At 42.5% G+C, this 20509-nt stretch overlaps 2 protein-coding genes across 2 annotated transcripts in view; both read left to right on the forward strand.

Annotated features, from left to right (window-relative positions):
• The window catches only part of LOC124796071 (synaptic vesicle glycoprotein 2B-like), a 91448-nt gene extending 88802 nt beyond the window's left edge, over positions 1-2646 (forward strand). Inside the window, exon 7 of the mRNA XM_047260157.1 lies at positions 2494-2646. Within this exon, the coding sequence (XP_047116113.1) occupies positions 2494-2646 (153 nt within the window). The remainder of the gene's footprint in view (positions 1-2493) is intronic.
• A 2208-nt stretch (positions 2647-4854) lies between these two features.
• LOC124796414 overlaps positions 4855-20509 on the forward strand; it is a 55078-nt gene continuing 39423 nt past the window's right edge. Inside the window, exons 1-2 of the mRNA XM_047260590.1 lie at positions 4855-5018; positions 9068-9344. Of these exons, the coding sequence (XP_047116546.1) occupies positions 4891-5018; positions 9068-9344 (405 nt within the window). The 5' untranslated portion in view covers positions 4855-4890. The remainder of the gene's footprint in view (positions 5019-9067; positions 9345-20509) is intronic.

A 20509-nucleotide genomic window follows, 5' to 3' on the forward strand; every position in this document is an offset into this window, starting at 1 on the left:
GTTTTTATACAGAATGGTCACATCATACTTCACGCTAGAGCAGCTAAGATAGTCTATTTAGAAAAGCAAAATAATGGAGAAATATTATATTTAAAACTGAAGCCGATACACTATTCTTGTGTACATATGGTAGAACCAGGACACCAGTTGGAAGGCAAAGGACGCGCCATGTATGGATCATTCACCAGTCAACCACAGTATCTGTTCTGCTTCTCATTAGGTTCATTGTCGATTACGATCCGTAACTGTGATTTAAATTGGTGGTTTGTGTAGGTGTAATATGCAACCAGTGGTTTTTTAAATTTGATGAGATATATTGTACTATCAACTAGTTTTCGAGCCACTGCAGACTCATCATCAGATGAAGGTGTTATATGACGATCATACCTTGGCACTGGCGGATATGTGGGACATTCAGCTAATGAAAATTTTTGTCAGAACCGTGAAAGACTGATCGGCTTTGTGAAACATGGGATTGAAGTACAACGGGCAGGTTAGGGGTCAGATGGAAACAGATGAATTAGTTGGATTGGGGGGGGGGAGAGGGATAGGGGGAGGGGGAGGTGTGTAAGACAATAGGTAGAGGTTGTGACAGGGGGAGAAACCGGGACTGCAAGAGTTCAGGAAGGTATGAAGGGGAACAAAGAAGGAAGGGGATTCGGAATGCTGCTGCAATAGTGCATTTTCACTATCTTTAATAACAAACATAATAACATTAATATTACAACAGAACTGACCATGTTTTGTTTCCAAGACATTATTATCTTTCAATATGGACTATTACACTGAACCTCTTGAATACGTTTGCAAGTATAACAAAGTCAATAAAGCATATATCTGAGCAGGGAAGGGGGGAGGGAGGGAAGCGGAGAAAGAGGGAATGAAAAATGCAGTATGCAGAACACAACATTACTCAAATGCAATATGCCACTATGTGACATTACTCAAATACATATTATAAGGGGGCATTCAAAAACAAACGAGCCGGAGGAATAATTACAGAAACCAGTACCTGCATGTTAGAAGTATTGACCCTGGCTGTTGAGACACATGTCCCACTGTGACACAAGGCGGTGAATTGCTGTCTTATAAAATTCCCGGGGCTGCGATGTTAATCAGTTTCGCACGTACAGCTGGACGTCGTCATCCAAGGTGAATCGGAAAGGTTTTTGACCAAGGTGGCCCCCTTCTGATTCACTTCCTGCATCATGGGACAATAGTGAATGCCCAGAATTACTCGCAAACCTTGACCACCCTTCGCCAAGTGATGAAATCAAAAGACCAGGCAATCTCACCTGTGGGGGTCATTCTGTTCCACGACAGTGCAAAGCCTCATACGGCCAACACAGTCACGGCACTCCTGCAGAAATTCAAATGGAAGGTTCTCGGCCACCCTCCATACAGTCCGGACCTCTGTCCCTGTGATTACGCCATTTTTGGTCCCCTTGAAAAAGGCTCTGAAAGGCAAACGATTCACCTCGGACGACGACGTCCAGCTGCACGTGCAGAACTGGTTAACGTTGCAGTCCCGGGAATTTTATGAGACAGCAATTCACCGCCTTGTGTCACAGTGGGACAGGTGTCTCAATAGCCAGGCTCAATACTTGTAACATACACGTACTGGTTTCTATAATTATGCCTCCAGCTAGTTTCTTTTTTGAACGCCCCTTATATTTGAAGAGGAAATTTTGTCTGCATAACCAATATATAACAGGAAAGCAATGTACACATCTTTAAGTTTGAAATAAAATGTAAAATGAATTACAAAGCTAAAACCTTCTTGGACCACAGATCGGTCACGTCTAAAGGACAGGACATGATAAATAATAAATTTCCCAAACGCGTTGAGAGGGGGCTTTGGGAGTGAGGAGATGGGATGGAGGGTAGGGGAAGGGGCGGGGGTAGGGGTTGGATGGATAGGCGTAGAGGGGTGATAGAAGGCGCTAAGGGCAGGGAAGGGGACAGATGAGACGGATGCTGAATTAATTGTGGGAGTTTTAAAATAGGCAGAATGGACGGGCTCTGTTGGAGGTCCGAGGAACTGGAGCTATGTCTGAGCACATTACTAGAGGGGGGAGGGGGGGGGGGCAGGGGAAGGAAGGAGGAGAATTCACTCTAAATAAAGAGGAACAGTGTATGCATGATCCATATGTAATAGAAAAAAAGTACTTGTAATGTGGTAGGTTTGTGCGTTATAAAAGCTACGTCTTTGTTTGTCTTGATGTTTAACCTCAACGCCATCTGTCGCCAAGTTAACATAATTTGGTTTTCGAGTCTGTTATCTTCATTCTGGATTGTAAAGTTTGGAAATAACATCTTTTGCTAATATTGCCTAACGCAACTGCATATTCGACTCTACGTTTTTCCTTTGTTGCTCGTGTACATGAGCTTCGGTAAGCACATATTTGTACTTCCATTACTGATGTTACTTTGGTCTCGTAATTATTATGTATTAGCTTTTCTAATTTGTCTTATGTGTAAATTTTACTACAGTTACCTGAGGATGATGACTCGATACGAGACATGAACAAAGTTTTTAGCGAGCAAGACATTTCCATGGTGTTACTACATGCCAAACGATTTCCTGTCCACAAGCAAGTTGTGAGCCATGTACCAATGGTGCTGGTACATCTACATATGCGCTAGTGGTACTTCCTCTAGCAGAATTGTTATAACTCCGGTAGCAAATGGTACGTATCTTTCGTTCACAAATGTTTCTTCATTGAAGTGAAGACCAATAACGTAGTCTCCAATAACCGTACTTCGGAGATTCATACTCTGCTGTCTCTGTTGTAGAACTTCTCTCAACCAGTGTGGACACTCAGCGGACTAATAATGCATATTTATTACGCACAGTTTTCCATGGTTTTTTAAGGTTGTTTCATTGACAGAGAGAGTTATTCGAAGAAACAACCAACAACCTGTTGTCCTGATGTCACATCATATCCGAGAGAAGAATTTCATGTGTCGTCTGCAATCCCCCCCCCCCCCCGCTCCTCCCCCCAGTTAATTTGGTTGCGTTTAAATTGCGATCACCGCTGGGCTGACTTGTTCCCGAGGAAATCGCAACATATCTGGCGCTAAAATTTGAATTGAATGCAACAGGTATCAGAATATCTATTCGTTGCTCGTTGCGGGCTTACTCTTTACAGTCCGCTCAGTATTGCAGTTTCCTTACAATTATAATTTTTCTCACATTCGCTGAATTTTCATTACACTACCTGTCGAGATGCTTTCATATATACAACACAGCTGTTCTTTTAGTGTTCTCTCTGTACCTTCTGTAAAGAAGCAGCATATGCAGTTACACCTGGTTTGTGATAGAAGTTTACGTTTTTCAAAACAACCATCACTCGATGTACAAGAACAGCACAGAAAGAGTGAAAGCTGGTGTCCCTTTTTATACCGTTTCCGCAGCGGTACAACACTCTTTTTCCTCCGTGTCTGATGTGACGTACAGGGTAGTTATAATTAAACTTTTGCTATTTGAGCCAGTGTAAAGGGAAAAGTGTTTGACGTGTGGGTACCTAACTTTATAGAATGGTGTTCACACTGTGCGCTGCAGGATTTTAGTTGTTAGTATCATGACTTGCCGTTAGGCGCCGGCACTGGTACGGCGAAGTAGGGCTGAAACACAGCATTGGTGTACATCAAAGTTACATACAGGAAGCGTGAATGTGGACATGGTGAGCAGTACGGGCTTTACTCACAAAGCTGTTTTCAGTAATACTGCTGTTGCTCTTCGCTAGTATTGACGCATTAAAGGAATACAGAGCGATCCTTTTTCCGCCCCGCGCTTGAAGAACATGATTCGTAAGTTCGAATTAACTGGCAGGTTGGGAATCACTCCTGGGAGAGGCCGACGGCCAGTGGCGCCACAGATTGTCGAAGAAGTTACAGTTGCCATGGTTGAGAACTACAGACGCAGTGTGAGAACTTCAAGCAGCTTACGAGTTGTGCCACAACAGCCGAGCAGTCCATGGTCCGCTGTTCGAAAAGTGCTACAAGTAATCTCTACTGCAGTTCCAGGCTGTTGTGAATGCAGACGGTTGTCACACTGAGCAACGTTTGTAAGCCGTAACATAGACACGGTATGCAATTAACAAAAGATAATTTTATCATCTCATGTGAAAATTAAAATTGAATTCTTTCAGTGGTTTATTCGTTGTTTCTCTTCGACAAGTTTCATTGTACTACGATCACATATTTTTCATGGGGGTCCTCTCAAGTAGCGAAAGTTTAATTATAACCGTCCTGTATTCCCTTATTTGTGTATGAAATCACCAACTTCCACATATGACAGCAATTGATTTCACATTCAGAACAGATAAATTCTAAGATCTATACGTTATAGTTACCCCGCAATTAGTCATCGGATTTTGAAAAGTGGAGGGCCTGTTGCATTCGGCTCTTTTAGAGTAACGATATCAGCAGCAGAATCTACCCCATCCCCATTTTGAATAGAACAAAAAAGATGCAGTGGAATGTGCACTAGTATGAGATTTCCTGGTGGCTTAAAAAGGGCCTGAGTTCAAGCCCCAAGCCGGCACACAATTTTAATCTGCCAGGAAATTTGATACTGGTATCTGTCACCCAGTAACTCTCACCATCCATTTATCATTGCAGAGTTGTACGGTCGGAAATATTCAGTTCCCACCATTCGGTGCTGAACTCAAAATAACTTAGGATCCAAAGCTTATTGAACACATTATGCATCAAACGGGACCACTTACGTAGACGCAGGTAAAGACTACACGGGCAGTGCCACATCGTTTTGAATAGCTGGTAGCTTGTTCGTTTAGTGGGGCAGAATGGATGGAATGCTCTTGTGTGCAGGTGCAGCGGCTGGTGGACGAGCTGGAACTGCGCAAGGCGTCTGTGGCGAGCACCATGAGCGTCCACCAGAGCGCCATCCAAGGTCTGAAGAACGCCTGGCGCCAGATGCGACCCCTCTTCGTCATGCCACAGCTGCCCAAGGCCGTGCTCTCCTTCTCCATACAGATCCTATGCTTGTTCAGGTCAGTAACACGAAGCCTAAAATATTTTTACTGGAGGTGTATTCTCTTGAGGTCCACAATCCAGTATACTGGACTTCATTTTATAATACTTTTCCCGCTAGATGTCACAACTGTAGCGTGCATTGCCTATTGTAACAAGGCAGATATGACATTTGGCGGTCAGGCAATGAAGGGTTTGGAGCACTGAAGTCGTACTCTGGAATATTGTGATTATTCTAAAGAAATGGCGCCACAAAGAAGGAAGTCAATGCGTGAGCGTACCAGATGTAAGCAACATGCACTGAAGAGCCAAAGAAACTGGTACACCTGCCTAACATCGTCAAGGGTCCCCGCGAACTCGCAGAAGTGCCACTACACGACGTGGCATGGACACGACTAATGTCTGAAGCAGTGCTGGAGGAAATTGACGCCGTGAATCCTGCAGGGCTGTCCATAAATCCGTAAGAGTACGTGGGGCTAGAGATCTCTTCTGAGCAGCACGTTTCAAGGAATCCCAGATACACTCAATAATGTCCCTGTTTGGGGAACATGGTGGCCAGCGGAAGTGCGTAAATTCAGAAGAGTTTTCTGGAGCCACTCTGCAGCAATTCTGGACGTGTAGGGCGTCGCATAGTCCTGCTAGAATTGCCCAAGTCCGTGGAATACACAGCGGACATGAATGGATACAGATGATCAGACAGGATGCTTACGTACGTGTCACCTGTCGTATCTAGATGTATCAGGGGTCCCATATCAACACAACTGCACACGTCACACACCATTACAGAGCCTCTACCACCTTTAACAGGTCCATCTGTTCGATACAATTTATTTTCTACCAAGGCGAAAGTACTTTCACAGAATTAACAGCTTTTGGGTTTTACACATTGGGAGAGTCTTCTGTAGTCAAACTTACTGAAAGTGTTACACTTTGTTACAGTATTTACCATGATCGGTAGCTCGCAAATGGGAAACTAGTCAATGAGCTTATGAATCGAGGTGTTCTATCTACTGGTACAATAAACAGTCTTAGGGTTACAAAAGAAACACAACTACAAAGCGATAAAGAAATGAGAAAAAGAGGAGGACGTTCCTGTAATATGTCGATTCGACAAGACGAAAAAATCTGCATTTTGAAGTGGCTGGACAGAAAAAACTTGACGATGATATCGTCAGTTCATGGTATTGAGCCCATGGATTCTTGCACAAGATATGATAAGGAAGAAAGGAAAAGAATTAATCAAAAGACCAGAATATAATGGAAACACGGGTGGAGTGAACCTAGCTGGCAGAATGATGTCTTATTGTCCCATGTGAGCGAGAAATAAAAAGGTAGAAGTAGGACAATTTTACAACTTCTAGGCCTAAGTGCTGCCAATTCATGGCTGCAACTTCTGCAGGTTATGTGGCACCTGCAGTTTCTAGAAAGAAGATTCGCCAAGTGTGAAAATACAAGGTTTCTTTGGAGATTTGTTTATCCACAGTAATGAAGAAAACTCTCTCGAACCAAATGAAGATCCAGAAAATGAAAATGGTCTTCAAGAACCATCAGACAAAAAGAGATGTAATCAAAGTCCCGAGCCATATGACAGCAAAAGCAAAAGCGGTGTGAATCATATGCCAGAAATAGCAGACATGGCTGGAAAAAATTCAAGAAACCTGACTGCAAAGGAAAAAGCAGAAATCCATGCCAAAGGTGCAAAGCTTTCTTGCGTTTGGTTCTCAGTCGAAACTGTTTTGCCAAATTCCATCCCAATAATTGAGTATGATTTGAAACTGCAACTGGTGTTCCAGTAGTCTATATTGTAATCATTTTTTTCTATGACAACATTTGTTCATGTAATATTTCCTTAATGTTGATTAATTTAGATTATAATATGGACTAAGTAAGAAAATGTGGTACTTATGTGTATGAGTACAGAAACGTAACTGTCGGCATTTTTGATCATAAACAATAATTTTAGTACACAATTTAATATTTTACTGGTAGAGAAACAATGCTTGACACTTGAAGTCCAATAGACGGCACCACTTATGCTGGAAAAAGTAATATAAATTTTATTATTCCTATTTTTAATGTGTACTTCAGGTACATATGGTTGAATAATGAGAGTACTTAAGATAAAATTAGAGAAAAACACATCTGGGCCTCAGAGGGTATATTGAAATTAACCACATGAGCTGTCAAGGGTGTGTAGAGTGGGATCAAGTTCACCAACGCAATTGATATATTTACTCTTGATTTGTGGCATATAATAATAGCAGTTACTAGGGTGTCTAAAAGAACACACCATTATCTACGGTTCTGATGTAGGCTGAAGCAGTGTATCAAAATTTATACCAATGTCAGGATTCGAACCTGGGTCTCTTGCTTAATAGGCAGATGCGCTATCTGCGTCACACTGGAGACCCAGATATCTTAGATAAAGGTGAGACACAGTATGTCTCAGGAACATCACCTGAATATGATTATAAAATATACTTTGCTGATGATACTCACATAAAATAATGCGAAATACATTCGCTGACTGCGAATTATCTGACTTCAATTGTATTAGGGTATAACTGTACTACCTATTAGTAACTTATGGAATTGTGCCAGACCGGGGCTCGAACCTGGATTTCCAACTTATCGCGAGCGGTCACCCTTAATCACTTTGTGCACACATCCCAGACTGACCCAAACTTCCATATGTAACACTGTCTACATCCATATTTCGTAGTCCACTACATTCCACTGAGTACTAGATCTGTAACTAATACAGCTGATATCAATGAACTAGCAGTCAGCGAATTCATTTCTAAAATATTCCGTATAGCTGTGGATCGTCAACGAGTTCTATTCGTTCACACATGGAAGCAAGGATTACAAGCCTAGATGGTTGCATGATGATAACGACATTGCATTCGATTTCTCGGTAGTCTTGTTTTCCCTGACAAAGGATGAGCATTAGGGGATGAGCATAGTGGACTATGGCACAAGCATGTAGGCAATAAGACATACGGGGTTTTGGGTTGGTCCAAGGAGCATACGTGGATAGCAGAGTCATTAAGGTGACTGCTCTCAACAAGCATTAAATCTGGATTCGAGTCTCGTTCTGGCACAAATTTTCATATCTTACTAACCGGTGAGACATCTCTACTTAATACAGATGATGATACAGAATTTGTAGTCAGCAAGAGAAAACCCCCCCCCCCCCCCAGACTAGAACATGGACACCCATCTACCATTCTCCACACCTACAAAATCCTTGCGCATTTCATCATTATGCTAATGTGTAATGTAGCCAGTGTGATATGGGTATTGGCATCAGTCAGCTACTGACCAGTCCTTTCAGATCCTGGGACTTTAGCTCACTCATTGCATCTAGTTTCATTCCCCGACACAAAGAATTCCCATCTCTACTCATCTACATTGAGCATCATCATACTATTATTTCCATCTTGTCCAGTCGATACCAGCACATGGAATACCTACACACCGTCAATATCATATCCTAATGCAAAGATCACAGTGTCCATCCCACAGTCAAGAAATCCACCCAGTTCATTCATCCTTCGTATCAGACTTCACGTATTCGCCGCTATCACAAATCCCATATCTCCTGTGAGTCAGCCTCCCACACTACTAATCTCACATAGAAACCAAACAACTCTATTACATCCCACTTTTTACAGTATCAATTTACTCTCGTTGAACACTTTCATGGGACTTACCCAAGTCTACATAAAAGAAGTAACTCTACAAAACTGGACTAATAAGCGTCCTCTAAGTAAAAAAAAAGTAACAAAAAATGAAGTGTCGCGAATTTTATAAGTGGAATAAAAAGTTCCGGCACAAGCTAGACTTCTCTTTTGATCCACATTGATTATCTACGAGTAAATAACAGGAACTTGACTCTAACAGTCGTGACTAGATTAGACAATGGCAGTGTGAACTTCGGTTCCAGCCTCAACATAAAAAAAATAATTACAGTGCCAGACTCATAAAGTTTGCAGCGAGCCACTGACATTCTAGTGTAAGACTAAAGCAGGAGTGGGAGAAGTGACAGATCGTTTATGTTTTACAGCATGAACACGATTCGACTGTGGCTACCGCAGATCTTCGCGACTATGGAGGAGTTCTTGTACTTCCAGCAGCTGACGGACGGTGTGGGCATGGCGTCGCTGACAGTCAATGACACTGATAACTCTGTGTACCTGTGCGACATGCTCACCTACCAGTCCGTGCCACAGGCGGACAACTCGTCGATCGTGAGCAAACTCGTGGATCTCCTCGACGGCGACAGTGATAATGACATTGTCAATGCGACCCTTGCCATTGCTGGAAATACGCCCTGTCTGCCTGTAAGTTATGATGAATTACCAAACACTGTTTCATACTTACACTGGCGTGTGTTCGTAGTGCTGAAAAGTGCATTCTCGATTCTTTATGACTGGTAGTGGTCGTTATTTGGGTCGAGGATCTTACTATCATTATTAAAATATGTGGCAGAGGTATTGTTCTACGCAGATATATGCAAATGTTACGAACACATTTTACATTAATAGAGAGAAACTTGCCCCTCTTCTTGCAGCGGTGTACCGTAGATCTCTAGAAGAGCGTAGCGTTCCAAAGGATTGGAAAAGGGCACAGGTCATCCCCGTTTTCAAGAAGGGACGTCGAACAGATGTGCAGAACTATAGACCTATATCTCTAACGTCGACCAGTTGCAGAATTTTGGAACACGTATTATGCTCGAGTATAATGACTTTTCTGGAGACTAGAAATTTACTCTGTAGGAATTACCCATGGGTTTCGATAAAGACGGTCGTGTGAAACCCAGCTCGCGCTATTTGTCCACAAGATTCAGAGAGCCATAAACACGGGTTCCCAGGTAGATGCCGTGTTTCTTGACTTCCGCAAGGCGTTCGATACAGTTCCCCACAGTCGTTTAATGAACAAAGTAAGAGCATATGGACTGTCAGACCAATTGTGTGATTGGATTGAAGAGTTCCTAGATAACAAAACGCAGCATGCCATTCTCAATGGAGAGAAGTCTTCCGAAGTACGAGTGATTTCAGGTGTGCCACAGGGGAGTGTCGTAGGACCGTTGCTATTCACAATATACATAAATGACCTTGTGGATGACATCGGAAGTTCACTGAGGCTTTTTGCGGATGAGGCTGTGGTATATCGAGAGGTTGCAACAATGGAAAATTGTACTGAAATGCAGGAGGATCTGCAGCGAATTGACGCATGGTGCAGGGAATGGCAATTGAATCTCAATGTAGACAAGTGTAATGTGCTGCGAATGCATAGAAAGATAGATCCCTTATCATTTAGCTACAAAATAGTAGGTCAGCAACTGGAAGCAGTTAATTCCATAAATTATCTGGGAGTACGCATTAGGAGTGATTTAAAATGGAATGATCATATAAAGTTGATCGTTGGTAAAGCAGATGCCAGACTGAGATTCATTGGAAGAATCCTAAAGGAAATGCAATCCGGAAACAAAGGAAGTAGGTTACAGTACGCTTGTTCGCCCACTGCTTGAATACTGCTCAGCAGTGTGGGATCCGTAGCAGATAGGGTTGATAGAAGAGATAGAGAAGATCCAACGGAGAGCAGCGCGCTTCGTTACAGGATCATTTAGTAATCGCGAAAGCGTTACGGAGATGACAGATAAACTCCAGTGGAAGACTCTGCAGGAGAGCCGCTCAGTAGCTCGATACGGGCTTTTGTTGAAGTTTCGAGAACATACCTTCACCGAAGAGTCAAGCAGTATATTGCTCCCTCCTACGTATATCTCGCGAAGAGACCATGAGGATAAAATCAAAGAGATTAGAGCCCACACAGAGGCATACCGACAATCCTTCTTTCCACGAACAATACGAGACTGGAATAGATGGGAGAACCGGTAGAGGTACTCAAGGTACACTCCGCCACAACCGTCAGGTGGCTTGCGGAGTATGGATGTAGATGTAGATGTCGAACGTAGGAGAGAGATACTCGTAAGCAATATTTTTAGCTGGATGGGACCCATGATGGCATACATCAACATGTATAAGGGAGCGATCAAAAAGATTCCGCTTGAAGTCGTTGCTGCAGCGTATATGCACCCAAGGCGACTTCGATGCGGGTATGCATTCGTGTCTTTCTAACATGTGAGCTGTAAATACAGAAACGTGAACTTCGGAGACGCTATTACCAAATACGTCCAAAAGAAACAATGTGCTGTTATTTTTTACTTAGTTGCTGAAGGACGAATACGTGTAAACAACCATCGGAGAATCGAGAACGTATATGGGGCAGCATATTTGTAGAAAACCACCGCCTTGGACTGTGCTCCAAGTACTGTGCTGGTCGCCATTCCACACAAGACGCCAGTCGATCTGGGAGAGCAACTTCACCCGTTACGAACAAGTGTGCGATTTATGACACAATTAGGGCAGAGCGGCACATAACCATTCGTGCACTAGAAAAAGATGTTGGCGTCAGCTTCGGTAGGTTGCAACACATTTTCCGGCAGGAGTTTGACTACTGTAAGGTCTGGAGCCAGTGAAAACCCCAAAATGCTGAACAAAAAGAAAACTGGATAGCCTTGTGCCTGAAGCATCCGACGCTTATCAGTGTTTAAGCCAACATACTCACAACAAAAAAGGTTTTGCATCACCCTGGTTTCCAGAACTCCTGAAGATAGGCGTTGACTGTGGATATTGTATCACAGACGCAGTCCCTTTGACTGTTCAGAGATGCCACTAAACTCGCCCAAAGATGTAAAAAACCATGCATGAGCAGCGGCTATTAGACGGAGGGGTTCCGACAGTCGATCAGTTCGAGTCATTCCACCAGGAAGGAGATACACGGCTCGTGTTGTCTGTAGTTCAATCATGCCCATACGGTCAATACCGCCAGTACTACGTCCGCATTGTTACTTTGTTCCAGGAAGGGCTTTCAACCAGGGAAGTGTCCAGGCTTCTCGGAGTGAACCAAAGCGATGTTGTTCGGACAAGGAGGAGATACAGGGAGACAGGAACTGTCGATGACATGCCTCGCCCAGGCCGTCCAAAGGCTACTACTGCAGAGGATGAGCGCTACCTGCAGATTATGGTTCGGAGGAACCCTCACAGCAATGCCACCTGTTGAATAATGCTTTTCGTGCAGTCACAGGACGTCGTGTTACGGCTCAAACTGTGCGCAATAGGCTGCATCATGCGCAAATTCAATCTAGACGTCCATGGCGAGGGGTATCTTTGCAACCAGGACACCGTGCAGCGCGGTACAGATGGGCCCAACAACATGCCGAATGGACTACTCAGGATTGGCATCATGTTCTCTTCACCTATGAGTGTCGCCTATGCCTTCAACCAGACAATCGTCGGAGACGTGTTTGGAGGCGACCCGGTCAGGCTGAACGCCTTAGACACGCTGTCCAGCGAGTGCAGCAAGGTGGAGGTTCCCTGCTGTTTTGGGGTGGCATTATGTGGGGTCGACGTACGCCGCTGGTGGTCATGGAAGGCCGCGTAACGGCTGTACGATACGTGAATCCCATCCTCCGATCGATACTGCAACCATATCTGCAGCTTTTTGGTGAGGCATTCGTCTTCATGAAAGACAGTTCGCGACCCCATCGTGCACATCAGGATAACGACGTCGCTCGACTAGCGTGACCAGCATGTTCTCTAGACATGAACCCTATCGAACATGCCTGGAATAGATTGAAAAGGGCTGTTTATGGACGACATGACCCACGTCGAATCGCCGTTGAGGAATGGGACAATCTGGACCAACAGTGTCTTGATGAACTTGTGGATAGTATGCCACGACGAATACAGGCATGCACCAATGCAAGAGGACATGCTACGGGGTATTAGATGTGTTGGTATGTGCAGCAATCAGGACCACCACCTTTGAAGGTCCCGCTGTATGGTAGTACAACATGCAATGTTTGGTTTTCAAGAGCAATAAAAATGGCGGAAATGATGCTTATGTTGATCTCTATTCCAATTTTCTGTACAGGTTCCGGAACCCAGGCGATGCAAAACCTTTGTTTGATGTGTGTATTTTCTGAGCGCATTGTTGCTGGCTACGAAAACTGATGCCACCACTAGAAGCCGGAGTCGAAAGCGCAGACGATTCAGTGGCGTCATCCATCGTTCCCTAATCCCAAGAAGTTCAAGAGTCAGCCATCTGCTGGGAAGGTGATGCTCACGCTGTTCTTTGGTACTATTGTCCATTGCCTACTGACTGTAAGGAAACTGGTGCCCCTATCATTGGGGAAGGGTAAGGCGCTAAGCTGGAGAAAATGCGGCGTGCATTTATGGTTTAACGTGCGAGAAAACTACGAGAAAGGTTGCTGCTCCTTCATGATAACGCAGTTTCCATGTCACAAACGTCGTAACGCAGAAATTACGCCAACTCGACGGGGAGACACTCGAGAAGCTGCCCTGTAGTCCTGATCTCTCCCCATGCGATTATCATGCCTTCACTTCATTGAAAAATTACTTGAAGTGTCGATGATCCATGTCGAACGAGGTTGTGCAACAGACTTCTTTGCGAAGGAGAGCACGGTGTTTTTCCAGACAGGTATCTTGAGCCTGGTGCGTCCGTGGGATGGTTGGCTCAATGATCATTGATTTTGCCTGATTACCATACCGGTTATGGACTGTTCAGCCTTCGAACGCAAAAACTTTTTATCGCTGCTTATGATAGTATGGAACGTGAAAGGCAAGGGTCCATGTATGCTTCCCGATTTTTCCGGCAGTTTCATTACAATAAGAAGTTTTATTACATTTCCAATCCTTTGCAGATCGATTTACTTACAATAACGACTGTCCAACAATAGACCAAAAGTTTCGAAGCTTATGTAACAACGAAAGAATTACACCTGGAGTGGGTTGGTGGGCGGGGGGGGGGGGGGGGGGGGAGTGGTAGGGGGGGGGGGTGGAGGCTCACACGCTCTCCTAAAATTTTGTATGCTCACCATATGAACTTCGCAAATGGTCCAAAATTGCCTTTGTCTCTTATTCTTGACAACATGGTTCTTTGCTGAGCACTCACCGCCACACATTTTTCTTAAAAATTTTACGAAAAGAAAAATTATTATTTTAATTATCTAACTGACCGGAGAATGTCAAAACGAAAGAAATTTTATAAGAGTAAGCTTCAACTAAAACTACTTTCGTTCAGATGAACCACTAAGCTAACGATAACATTAAATCATTGTAGGAAACACACTTTAAAAAGTGCGATGTATTCATTTTGCCAAAGCACAATTTTGTTCTAGATGAGTACTTTTATTTTAGTTTTCTTGTCAGTTCTTGATGCGGAACCAGAGCCGAAATTAATTAGCTGATTTTATAATTTCTGACAATAATATAAACTTTGGGAGGAGAATATTCGAAGAAAGAGTTAAAACATAGATTAAATCTCTCACAGGCATCTGTCGTTCTTCGAGCGCAGAGGATTAGTCTAATCAAATAGGGGGAAAAGAGTCCTTCTCCACCTCAGTGTAATTTTCTGAGGTAGACAGCGAACTGTGCGAGTAAGGAATCTTCAGGCATGATACTCACTCATTAGATCACAAAACGAATCTCCTACTTCTTTATTTTTTATTTATTTTTTGGTTGGTTAGAGAGGAACAGTAATGAAGCCAGCCTTACTTTTTACATTTAGTTTCCTTTCTTTTTAATTGTATTTGTTATTATTTTCCTGTGTACTTCTTGGTCCTGAAGATGGATTATGATTGTGACATCCAACACGTATAGACAAAACGTGATCATTTACTACTCTAAAATTTTGGCAATAGAGTTGTTTTTATTAGAACACCCCTATCCTGTCCACCAGCACCTTTCGTCTTCCTATAATATCTGCATTTAAAGTTTTTATAAGGTAGTAGTTCCCGACATCTTTTATTGCACAATATCTTTACACTGTTTATCTTCGGTATCATGTCCAAGAGCACTTTTCGATAACCAGCTTTCTCGATGCTAAATGCAGCACTACTGTGGTCGTCTCTATTAAGGATTGTAAATAAATACTCCTTTCGTATTCATTATATGTAGTATTCAAAATATTGGTTGGGCATCGGTTTCATAGCTTCGAGGTAATCGAGATGAGCCTGAACTTTCGTCTCCGTAGCGCGGAACCGACATTCGTTCCCTTCCCTCTTACAAATCAGCAGTGATTGGAGTGCCGTTTACTAGATTCTTCCCCTCATCCTCCAAGTATCCTAGAACGAAAATGGGCTTGTATATAGTAGAAGGACTGCTGTCTATAGAAGACGAAAACTGCTCCCAAAATCGAGAACATCTTACTGTTTCTCGTGAAGACAGCTTTAATCTAAGGCAGGAAATTTGACCGTTTATGTCACAGATACAGGAGTTACTGTCAAAAAGATAGCTACCGAGGGGCAAACTATCTGCAATTGTTTCTTCTTGCTTTCAGAATCTCCTTCTTGGCGATATAGGCATATTCTTCGCACTTAATATCGACGTAATAGTCCCCGTCGGAAAGCAGATCCTGAACTGCACCATCAAGCACTCTCAAACAATCTAACATCTCTTGCAGTCTCGTCCAAAAGTACTCGTAATCTCTATTATATCCCCTTCATCTTCTGCCATACCGAACCGTGCTACTCGTGTTCTTTCAGTCTTTCGTTTTCACATTTCGCAGACGTATTTCTGTATCCGTCTGAGTCAAGGTGTCTTGAACTGTAGTCGCAAGCGAATAATCAAAGAATAAAGTACGAAGAACTCTGTTCAATAGATGGCTCTGTCTCCGATTACTGGGAACAAAGAGGTCCCTAGACGGTCAATAATTACGCACATTAATATTCTGCTGCTGTGCTTTGTTGCAAACAGGAGGAAAGGTGGATGAAAAATTCGTTCAAGGAGCGTCAAATATCTCTCACGAGAAATGAGGTTGAAAAAAAAAAAAAAAAATGTTTTTGTGTGATTGTTCAGCATTTGATACTTTCCTGAAAACGGTTGTCTTCATGCATTGGCATCCTTCATGCATTGGCATCCCCTCCCCCCTCTCCCCCCTCCCCAGACAAACTTCAGCTGAAGTCGGTATACCCATCATCAACAACAAACTAATACAATGAGAGACGCAGTTCCACCAAGTCAGCACTTATCTATTACGATGCGATGCCTTGAAAATGGCAGTTACTTCCAAGACTTCAAATTTACAAATGCAGTTTCACCTCCACCTTTGGCGTGTTTGAGATATCGTTATGGAAACGTGTCGTGCAGTAATACGAGCACCGAAAGATTACGTTTCTTCAAAACTTTGCAATAATTTATTGTTTTAAAAACATCTTCGTTCGTAGCCATCCCCATACTTTCTGAGTAACAAATCAAACGATTCATCATTTTTAACATTTCTATTTTTGTGCTCACGTGACCTAACAGCCCCCAATGCTAGCAATGTTGGTAACTCTAACAATGATGCTCTTTCGTTTTGTTTTGAACTCATTTTCCTCTCTACAACAACAACAGCAACATACCTGACCATTTTAGTTTATGTATGGCACGAGATTGTCACAGATATTGTGAATACTGCCCGCAGACGGCACAACTTTTCCAGGTACGCAATATATTTCCAAAGTTTTTGATGTTCTTCATATTCTTGCGCAATCTCTCAATCTCACTGCTAGACAGTCAATACTATTGTGAATCCGGGAAATACTGTCAATATTATTGACCATCTATGGACTGCTTAAGATCGCAGTAGTATAAACAAAAGATAGATGGCGTAGCTTGCGGTTAAATATTTTATAACTTGAACGATCACTACTTCCAGTTGCTATTCCACAATAGCAACAGCAGTGTGTGTTCTGTCCATGTATGAAAATTCACAATACTTGTCGAGTTCATTCAAAATACATTTGGCAGAACACTGAAGAATGTTATTAATGTTTCACTGATGTTAAGTGACTGCAGGCTGCACTGCTATATGCTGCCACCGCTCTTATCTCGATCTGAGGACATGAAACAAGCAGATGTCATTTTTCACCTGATATAATTAAATTTTCCATGAGATATATGAGTTTCAACTTTATCTTCGATAGTGATGGACGATGAAGAAATGAAATAAAATTTGTGTCATAGCCAGGATTGAACCCATGTGTCCTTGCTTCTAGGCACTTGTGCCAGTCATTACACTCCTGTAGCAGTATAGGTAACAAGGCTGCAGGGACTGCCAAAGTCCAATGCTCTCCCGAACACAAACTTCAAATCACATCTTCAGTTTATTTTTCCCTTCTTACTGCTATGGTGATGTAATGGCTAGCACGACTGCCTAGTAAGCAAGGAGACATGGGTTCAAGTTGTAGGGAAGCAGCATACTCACGCCTTATAAAATTCACTTCAGTCTTTCCATTGTGTGCCAGCCTAATCTGCTGTAACTAGCTCTGACGTCATAAATATTGTGCAATACATTGAAATGAAGTAAATAACCTGAAACGTTTCTAGCATGTCAGTAGTAATACAAAATCAATATGTGTTGGATATCAGTTCAGTAACTTTAACCATTTTCAAAATTTGGAGGTCTTTCTATAAAAATCATTGGCATAACTGAAAAGAGCTAGAAACTTAAAAATTTATATTTAGATTCCTTTTGCATAATAATTTAGTAGAAACAGTATTCTGGATCTCACAAATTAAAATTTTAGTTGAAATTAATGATTTTCTGGTTTTTGTCTTAGAAATTAAGGGAGCAAGATAGATTATGTAGGCGAATAAATAAAGCTAGGATGCTTAAATTTAAGTAGACGAGAGATCCGCTATAATCATAAAAATGTGAGAAGTTTCAAGAGAACAATTATAAAACTATAGCTATAGCGTTTCTCCAAAGAGCAAGTTCAGAGCTCGTCTACTGTGTGTAGTGTAATTAAATTAATTCTCTCGCCCAAAATATTTGACTTAGCCACATCAGACCTTTATTATGATTACTTACTTGTGTGCTGATTGCACAATTAAATTGAAAGCTTCATCGGCCATCAGCAAAGGAAGCAATGATTTATTCGATAGCCCAGCGGCTAGTCGGGAGAGCAGATTTGATCAGGCGTTCCCTTAGCCGTCCGCTCCGCGGCTTTATATGTAAGAACGCTGCGCGAGAAAAGAAAGGCCCCAGTTCTCTCCAGACGCTGATTAGTGCACCACCTGTGCCGGGAGTCGCGTCGCGTCGGTATCGTTGATATAAACTGTCTCGGATGCAGTAATAAGTTACTCGGGATACGCGTAACCATGAAATCGTTTTGGAGTGGAGTGTTAATTTTGGGATGACGTTAATGATCTATCTTTAGTTTGCGTATGTCGTATTTTCACGTGCCGCCGCAGGACAGACATTCTACCATTATTAGCGTGGCGGTTGATGAACATTGTCATCAAATTATCGCGAGCATTCACTTGAGCATTTAATTTGAACAGTTATAGTTGCATCAGCGCATTAGACTCTGAACTGCTCTGGTAGTTGGATTGTGTGGATTCTTTTTGGTCTGTTATTTTCGGAATATAGTGAACATTTTGGAGAGAATGGTTTTTGATTATGTATCCCAGACAATCTCCTAATTCCTCAGAGCTATAAGCTGAAGCTACAAAGGTATTTCTCAGATGAAGTGGGTAATAGGAATTCTAATTACAGGCTTCACGTTTTGCTAATCACTTTCTGGTTGCCAATATTGTAGTTAGAGAGCCAGTGTTGAGAACGGCAAACAACAGCATTAAATAAATAATAGGTATATTAACAATTATTGCACCCCTACCCCACAAAGGCCTGGCCATGACGCAAATTTTATTTCATTTCTTCATCTTCCATCATTATCGAAGATAGAATTGAGATTCATATGTCTCAAGGAAAATGTAATTATATTAGATCTGTAGATCACCTCCTCATGAGGTACAGGCAGGATTTCCCCATTGCATCCAAAACTGGGGTGCTATTCCAATACCGGAGAGCCTTGGCAATAGTGACGATTTAAGAAGAGGAAAATAAGCCAAAGAAGTTTAATGAAGTTTGTGTTGGGTAGGGCATTGGACAAGGGTAGTCTGTGCAGCTATGTTACTTACACTGTTATGGTGGTAAGCAAGGAGACCTGGGTTCAAGTCCCAGCTGTGGCACAAATTTTAGTTTATTTCCTTATGTTCCATCATTGTTGTTTTTGACCAAGCAACTGTACTGTCACTTCACTGCATCACAGGGACCTGGGTTTTCGGCGTCGTCTAACATATCAGATCACACACCACATGTATTTTCGTACGGTTTTATTATTACTGATCGTCAAAAATATTACGTAACAGTGATGAATAACACACAAAATATTTATTACAATACTCAACAGTCTCTGCTGCTAGATTTGTTGCACCAACTTGCCGTATCGAGACGCATCTGTTCGGCGCAAACCGCCATTTTCAACTTGAACAAGTTTCAGTATTCGAATAGGAGGATTACTAGACGCTTCCTCGGCCTTTTCTGCATTGCGCAGGTGGTGTTTGCCTCTACTGTGCTGATGATTTCCTCTAACCCTACTCAAAATACAAAAAATCGGTGATTCGTCTTATATCCGTGACACGGTCAGTGTGGAGGAGATCTGCAATGTATGGTAACTGAAGAAAATTTCACAAAGCAAGCTCGCAATAAAGCATTTTATTGGATAACCGGTGTTGACAGAACTATGCTGTTATCATCGGATCTTATGCTTTGAATTTTTACAATATATTATCTAACAGCGTTACAAGTTACTTCACATTGGATATGTACACTCCACTACCATGAAGATCACTGCACATCGGCAAGTCAAATGTAAAAGTCATATTTACAAACATAAACATCACTATATTGCATCGACTGAAAGATTTCATGTTCACTACCAACTGGCAACCACTTTTGCATTTGACATGTCAATGCGCAGTGATCTTCATGGTAGTAGAGTGTACATAGCTACTGTGAAGCGACTTGTAACGCTGACGGATAATAAACTGTAAAAATTCAAAAGCATAAGAACCGATGATGAAAACAGAGCTCTGTCGAAACGGGTCATCCAGATAAATGTTTTTTTAACAAGCGTGGCTTACGAAGTTTTCTTCAGTTGCCGATGAGAGTCACACAGAGTACGCGAAGGAACTGGCCCCCTTCTTGCAGCGGTGTACCGTAGGTCTCTAGAAGAGCGTAGCGTTCCAAAGGATTAGGAAAGGGCACAGGTCATACCCGTTTTCAAGAAGGGACGCCGAACAGATGTGCAGAACTATAGACCTATATCTCTAACGTCGACCAGTTGTAGAATATTGGAACACGTATTATGTTCGAGTACAATGACTTTTCTGGAGACTAGAAATCTACTCTGCAGGAATCAGCCTGGGTTTCGAAAAAGACGGTCGCGTGAAACCCATCTCGCGCTATTCGTCCACGAGACTCAGAGGGCCACAGACACGGGTTCCCAGGTAGATGCCGTGTTTCTTGACTTCCGCAAGGCGTTCAATACAGTTCCCCATAGTCGTTTAACGAACAAAGTAAGAGCATATGGACT

This window comes from Schistocerca piceifrons, chromosome 4 (assembly GCF_021461385.2).
Source record: "Schistocerca piceifrons isolate TAMUIC-IGC-003096 chromosome 4, iqSchPice1.1, whole genome shotgun sequence".
Classification (NCBI taxonomy): domain Eukaryota; kingdom Metazoa; phylum Arthropoda; class Insecta; order Orthoptera; family Acrididae; genus Schistocerca; species Schistocerca piceifrons.